Genomic DNA, 7,832 nt, shown 5'->3' with positions numbered 1-7,832 from the left:
TTTGAGGATCTAATTTAGTGTATTATGTAGTGTAAAATGGAAGATGTATGACATGGACTACATTTATTTAATACTCCAGAATATAATGTAGTACTATTTATAAATTAGGATTCGGTGCAGCGCAAGCAACGGCCCAGATTCCCTTTCAGGAAACTTGGCCATCATATATAATTTGTTTATCACTTCTTTCACCTTCCATTCTCTCTGTGTTGTGTACACTCACAAACTAACAACACTTAAATTAACGTAAACAAATCCCCAAAAAATTCAAAGGATGTTGCTCGGAAAACGCCCACGTCATCCGATCAAGAGAACTACTAGTATGACCGGAATAACTGTCGACATCTCAAACTTGGAGGTTGATCATCAGACGTCCGATCCGGCCACCAGAGAACAGCTGCATGCATCACTTCTAGAAGGAGGGTCCCTGATTCATGATCAGTACAAAATGAACGGTTATGATCAAAGCTTTTTGGCCATGGTTTCGCCTAGGAATTATAATACGGCCAGTTCTAGTTGGAAGGAATTCTAACAATATTAATATTTCTGGTGGTGACGAAACTGCTGATTTCCTAAGGACTTGTGGACTTTGTCAACGCCGGCTGGCTCCTGGCAAAGATATTTATATGTATAGGTAAATTAATCATTTTATTTTGTGCCTTAATTGTCATTTAAATTAACTCATTAGTATATTAGGTATAGATTAAGGTGTGATCTGTGATTATAAGTTCTATTAATTTTTTGTAATTCATGAGTTCTGTTAATTATATATCGATAAACTCGTACTAATTATAAATATTGATGATATATTTTTAAAACTTATGCATATTCTCTTTTTAGGGTATAGAACAATTCTACCGGAACATAAAACTTGTAAAGATTGCTTATAAGTGCCGCACTCTGTCCAGATTGTGTGGACGAAAATAATAATCTGGTTGACTTGTCAAGAGATTTTTGTTAAGTAGGTACTCTTCTTAGGATTTTGTTTGCATACATATACGTATAGTTCTATATGTATAGTATTTGTTTTCAGACTACTTGAGATTTGAGATCGATCAATGTGCTGGTATTGATTTGATGAGAGCAGAAATAGGTTTTTCATGATATATGTTTCAAATTTAGATCTAAATTAAGTAACTTTTTCCTCTCTCTTAATACAGTTTAATTAATATTTAAACTAAACTAATGATGGATCGATGCACATGGACAAATCTTTTACAGGGGGGACACAGCTTTTTGTAGTTTAGAGTGCAGAGAGCAACAGATGAAGCAAGATGATAGAAAAGATCATCAGAGACACCCTAATATGTCATCATCAAAGAAGAATGCATCATCATCTCCTCCACCAAGATCAGCTACAACGAAAAGCTCTCATGTGGCTTCTACTTAATTAGAAGAAAAAGGAAATTTATAATATATGACGCATGAGAGCAACAAAACTAAGATCGAGAACCATTAATGTTCCCCACTACTATAGGTTAGCCAATATTTTATCATCGTATACCCAATGATGATGGAGACTAAAAAGGTAAATGAAGAAGTTCCATCGATCGAAATCGGGTATTAATATTTATTTAAGTATGTTATAATTGTGTTACGTGGAAAGATCAGAAGTGGGTTACTTTAAAACGCTTTTAGTAAATATAGGGATGATATAATTGTATTCCTAATGGGCATTATATATTATATAATAAATAATGCCTTTTGATCTATTGTCAAGCTCTCATCTTTTGTGATTATTTGATAAATGCTTCTTTATGTTCTCTCATTATCATAAAATTTATGTTTTAGGGTATTTAAGTATTAGCATAAAAAAATTATGTTCTGTTCATTATATACAATATTATGTAAGTCAAGTCCGCAAATCCCCTTAGATAGTAAAATATGACACACTGAAAAAAAAAATATACAAATTACTCTCTCCATCTCTCGATACATGTTTTTTTAAATTTTTTATTTTATCTCAAAATAAATAATTTTTATGTCTAATTTAAATCAAAATATATTAAATTTCTTCTTTAATCTTATTTTTTATACCAATAACTTAAAAAGCATGCATGTGTTGAAAGACGGAAGAAATATGACACAGTACAACTTTATGCATAGATTTTTAGTGTAGCACGCGAAGAGTGTTTTGTTTTTTTCTTTTGAGGGTCTGTAGCGAAGAGTGTTGTGAGATCGTTTCTTACATATTTTAATCCATTGTCTGCTTCATAAAGTTGTAAAAATACAAATATGCCATAATGGAATTGCAAGCTAGGATTAGTTAGTTTAAATTATTAAGATCATTTTGGATTTAGATTGATATAGTAATTCTTTTCATGTCTAACGGTATTCCAAAACTGATAGAATGATATCAGCCGGTGTAGGGGATCTCGGTATTGTCATTATTTTTCTTGTCTAAGCCCAGCTTGGTTCGACTCATTTTCATGATCAAGCCGGGGGGGTGTTCATAATGCAAAACTTAGTGTTAAGCAAAGATATAAGTTCTGGTTATTGAAAAGTACTCGGCGGCTCTTCTGTTAACATTACTAGCTTCTAGATGTGATTTTGCCTATTGCCCGGCCTTTACTAGCTATGTTGATCCAAAAAAATATAGACCTTAATCAATTGATGAACTGATAATGTTCCACTCGTACTATGAAATTATTAATCTTTTGATTTTAATTATATTCCAGTGAAGTTTTCCGTATAGGAGAGAAAAAGGAAACAAATTCATTTTATATTCCTAAAACACTTTATTCAAGTAGTTATGGGACAGCGTCAACTAGCGATTGTCGTCACTAATCAATTTTGAATTGAAAGAGATACATTTGGAGTGTTCTGTTGATTGATTGATATGGGTTTGGTGTGGTGCTTTTGGGTCCCTAATTGACATCTTATGTATAAAGTGCCCCATTCATTTTTGTCACTTCTCAGGGACCACCCTGCTTCACTATCATCTTCCAGATGTTTGGAAAAAATGTCAAGCTAGCTTGCATTTAATTTCCTCCAAATTAATAGTTTTTAATTCAACTTGATAGTGATTTGGAATATGAGATTAATTTCCTCCAGGGAGTTGTAAAATTGGGATGACTGAGTAACTAACTACGAGGGACTCCTTGTAATTGTTAAATATATGGTAAAGAGGTCCTTGAACTCTAACTTTAGACAATTGTATTCTCTAGAGTCTAGCTTCATGAATTTCTTCATACACGTATTTTTCTGCCTAACAATTTGATCTCTAAGTTGCTCACATTTCAAGTACATTCATTCGCCATACATTCAATTCATTGGGTTTTATTGATTACCTGTGTGGTTTTATTGGGCTAAAAACATCTTTTGGTAAGTGTTAGATTTTACGGATTCTCATGAACTTATATATTAGCATTAAGTTATTCATCAATCTTGCGTGCTAGTGCTAACATAGTTTTGATTAATTGGGTTTTACGTGTGTAATCGTGTGGAACCATGATCCGCGGTGAACTTCAATTCGTCGGAGATCAATTCTACGGTTACAGAAAACAGTTATAGAGACGATGTAAATAAACCAATGTTTTATTAACGTGTCATATCGCTGTAGAGTTACACTGGTATATATTGTTCAACTGTAGTTTTCTAGTCATGAAAGAGAGTAGTTATTGAGATGGAGAAGAAAAAAATCAATCTTCTTATTTCGTATGTAGTTTTGTACTAATTGTACTGTTATTTTGTGATATATACTTCTGCTATATTGTGATATGACTAAACTTCCCATCTACAGATATGAAATAATATTTACATCCTCCATATTCTCCCCTCAAGTTGGACTTGAGCAAGGATTAAGCAAGCCCAACATGAAAACGAATTTATCGAACAGAGGACAAAAATTTAGTAAAACAATCGGCTATCTTTTGTACCAACATATATATTGAGGCAATACAAAACCCATTTTGTACTAATCTTTCAATTTTCAAGTACTTCATATGTTTGTGAAATACAGGCTTGCGAGTAATATGAAGAGTTGACTAGGAATCACACCACAACAGAACAAACTGAGAGAATGGTATTGGAAATACCATTCACGTAGACATCGAATTTAATCAAGACGTGGCAATATATTAATTGGTGGAGTTTTAAATTTTGTTTCGATCAAATCGAAATTTTATCACGTAACACTTAGACGCGCAGTGAAAAATTCATGATTTGTCACATCGAGCATGTAATTGAATTACTCTAATTCAATCTAGCATTTCACATGTAACAAATACATCATCATATAAAACATATAAATAACATGACCATTCACATCAATAAATTACAATGTCTGAATTATACTATTCGATATTGACTTACATCTTTCGAAAATTACGTCAAAATGGAAAATAAAGTCTATGTGCCTTCAAGTCTCCCACCTGCAAAAGAAGGATTTCAAACTCTAACTTCCGTTTCTCAAACGGAAAGGTTCAAGAGCATCACGTTGATTCCTCTAACGATATCCACACAAGAGAAATTATTCATACTCATATATATGCTATGCTAGATCACATATACATAATTTCACAAACATGATATCTCAAAACTCCTTTTGAGACGATAATTCATAGAACACCATATAATCATCAAAACTCCTTTCAACAATTAACCAATTATCACATGTTGAAAAGAAGGAAAATAAGAGATTACCTTTGAAGAACTCAAATTTTAATATTGTCTCCTTTACTCTTTATATATGCTCCTTGTCACCGAGAACACTTAAGCTTTCAATTGGAGAGTAAAAGGAAGAATTCTCGAATTTTTCCCTTGAAGCTTTCTCAAGCTTTCAAACTCAATTTTTAATGTCTACTTCACTCTTTACATATAAAAACACTTAAGTTTTCAATTCAAGAGCAAAAGAAGAATTCTCCAATTTTTCCCTTTAAGCTTTCTCAAGCTTCCAAAGCCTTCCAATAATTTTTGTGTTTTCTAGTTGTGTTCTTCTCAATCTCTCTTGTCTTCTCGTCCAAACATACACACATACATATATATATTGATCAAATCTTGTTCAAAGGTCAAACCAATAGGAAAAGAGAGATGAAGATTGAAGTTTGACTAAGATATTGTCGCAAAAATTTTGCAGCATCTCTCAATCAACTTGCACAATCAATTAATCATATTATTTAATATATACATTATATTATTATAAATAAATATGATATAATATATTTTATCTATACTATTTTAATACAACCAAAATATATTAGAAGTATAAATGGAGTTACAAATTAATTTCAACTCTTGAAATCATGAAATTGAATCTATTTCGTGTCATTGAAAAATTTAATTTTCGATTCTAACACTTACAATAATTTAATTTAATTCAATCGTATACTTACGACTAATCAAATTAAATATCATGTAGAAGGTATAGGTCTCTCTTTTAGTGTGTGACCCTTTAGGTTCACCAGTACGCTAGTAATAGAATCGTATTCTATAAGTCATGGTTATCGTCTAGCAACGAGCCATGAAGACCTAGATATATGTGAATATAATGTGAATCTTTCCGCTTATAATTTTCATGTGATACGATCCTTTCGTCAATCTATATCCCGATTGAACTTAGAGCGTGAATGATTAGTCGAAACTCTATAAGTTCAATAATTATGTATCTATTCAACCCCATAACTTTAGGTTATTAGAAAACTTCTTTTCTAATATTCATATTATCTTGACCAAGGATGTTATGTCATGACTAATATGAAAACATAAGACATCATTATCTTTCAATAATTGACAAATCTTTTGTTGACACACACCAAACTTCATATATAACAAATCATGCCAAAGTCACGTCCTTTGGTGATACTATGATCAGGGTAGTGATTATAAACATTATTTGATATATATAAGATTATCGTGGTGTCTCAAGTCTAAAGATTCATGACACATCATTATAAGGTCAGAATCCTATTTCGACTCATAGTTTCACATAAGATTTCTCGTCGGGTCAATACAGTGAACTAGTTCTCTAACTACCACCCACATATACACATTAGTGTCTCCATACCGATATCCATGGAGTGAGATATCTTCCCAATTGAATATGCATCATATGTGCTAGTCTATCTGAATTATTAATGTCCCATCTCAATGATTCTATGACTAGACATATTTAAGATCTAAGTTTGCAATGAACATATTCCACGATTATCATCACTATGCACAATCGAGCCACATTGATCTAAGGGGCTTATCCAATTACTTAAATATATCACATATATGTATAACAAGTAAATTGACAAGCGGTTTTTTTATTAAATACAAATATTTAATTTACATTACTATTCAAAATAATTAAGATTACAGAAATGCCTAGATACTAATGAATTTCGAGCCAATCACATTGATTTTAAGGACACATTTCTAGCAAATGAAACCTGCAACTCTTTAAGAACATATGAAATCCAGAGAAATTCACAAACTGTGTGTGCCATGCTCGTGTATTCAGCCTCACAAGAAGAACGACTAGAAGTCTTCTGCTTCTTTGACTTGCATGAGATCAAAGCATTTCCAAGAAAAATGCAGTAACCAGTTAACGACATTCAACTATCACTACTCTTAGCATAATCATTGTCACTAAAGGCATTAAGCAAAAAACCATTACTGATAGGAAAAAATAGACCCTGATTTGGACAGCCACTTGGATAGCATAACACATGAGAAGCAGCATCCCAGTGAACTAAAAACGGCTTCTTCAAATGTTGGCCAAGTTGTTGGACATCATAACAAATGTCTGGTCTACAAAATCCCAGAAATAAAAGAAGTCCAATAAAGCGTCTATATTTTTCAGGGTCGGTAAAAATAGGATCAATATCAGGAGAATCTGTTGCCGGAGAAGTAAAACCGGGTGGCAAAGGTGTAGCAGCAGCTATGCAATCCAACATCTTACAATCATGCAAAATATTCAATATGAACTTTCGTTGACCAAGACAAATACTAGAGTCAGACCTCGCAATTTCTATGCCAAGAAAATACTTGGCGTGGCCAAAATCCTTAATAATAATTTGTTGATGCATAAATTCTTTCACAGCAAGTATGGCACTCTACGATGGACCAGTGATCATAACATCATCAACATAAACCAAAAGCAACAAAGAATACAGAATCGCGACGATAAAGAAACAAACATGCATCATATGGACTTTGTTGAAAACTATATTTGAGTAAATGTGTGGAAAATTCTATATTCCATTGAGGAGAAGCTTACTTAATGCCATACAAGTAGCGTTTTAGTTTACTTAACAGATTGTGCCGAGGAAGGTCAAAACCATCTGGTGGTAGCATGTAAATCTCTTCGTCAATATAGCCATGAAGAAAGGCGTTGTTTATGTCCAGCTGGTGCAAATGCTAAGAATTGGCAGTCGTAAGAGCCAACATAATTCGAACTCTGACCACCTTGGCAACGCGAGAGAAACATTCCAAATAGTCAATGTCTTCTATCTGGTTGTATCCCTTTTCCACAAGCCGAGCCTTGTAACGATCAACAGTTCCATCAGGCATTAATTTCAGCTTGTAAACCCACTTAGAACCTATAGTCTCTTATTAGGTGGTAATTCAACCAAGTCCCATGTATCATTTTCCAATAAAGCATTCAATTCAAATTGCATTGCATTAGTCCAATTAACATCTAGCTTTGCTTGATTAAAATAATATGGCTCATGCATAATGTATGCAGCAGAATAAGAGAACTTAGGATGCAATGAAATAAGTCCGGCAAAATTAAAAAAAAATAAAAAACTAAGAAAACTTACGCTATGAGAAGATGTGATATAAATATCAAATTTCTTAGAGACTATAATTTGCCTAGTACTACGCTTAAGTGTTGGACCCTAATT

General features: G+C 32.8%; 1 protein-coding gene and 1 pseudogene across 1 annotated transcript; one reads left to right on the top strand and one right to left on the bottom strand.

Annotated features, from left to right (window-relative positions):
- Positions 1–274: 274 nt before the first annotated feature.
- On the top strand, positions 275–1,390 carry LOC139881984 (FCS-Like Zinc finger 7-like; annotated as a pseudogene).
- Positions 1,391–6,539: 5,149 nt separating this feature from the next.
- LOC139881983 (uncharacterized mitochondrial protein AtMg00810-like) lies at positions 6,540–7,497 on the bottom strand. The gene is made up of 2 exons (XM_071866369.1): positions 7,390–7,497; positions 6,540–7,040 (listed from the first exon to the last, which is right to left on the bottom strand). The coding sequence occupies exons 1-2, from the start codon at positions 7,495–7,497 to the stop codon at positions 6,540–6,542; spliced, it is 609 nt and encodes a 202-aa protein (XP_071722470.1).
- Positions 7,498–7,832: the final 335 nt, after the last annotated feature.

This window comes from Rutidosis leptorrhynchoides, unplaced genomic scaffold, assembly GCF_046630445.1.
Source record: "Rutidosis leptorrhynchoides isolate AG116_Rl617_1_P2 unplaced genomic scaffold, CSIRO_AGI_Rlap_v1 contig216, whole genome shotgun sequence".
NCBI lineage: Eukaryota > Viridiplantae > Streptophyta > Magnoliopsida > Asterales > Asteraceae > Rutidosis > Rutidosis leptorrhynchoides.
Note: the sequence above shows the minus strand (reverse complement) of the source record. Positions and strands in the feature narration are given on the sequence as shown.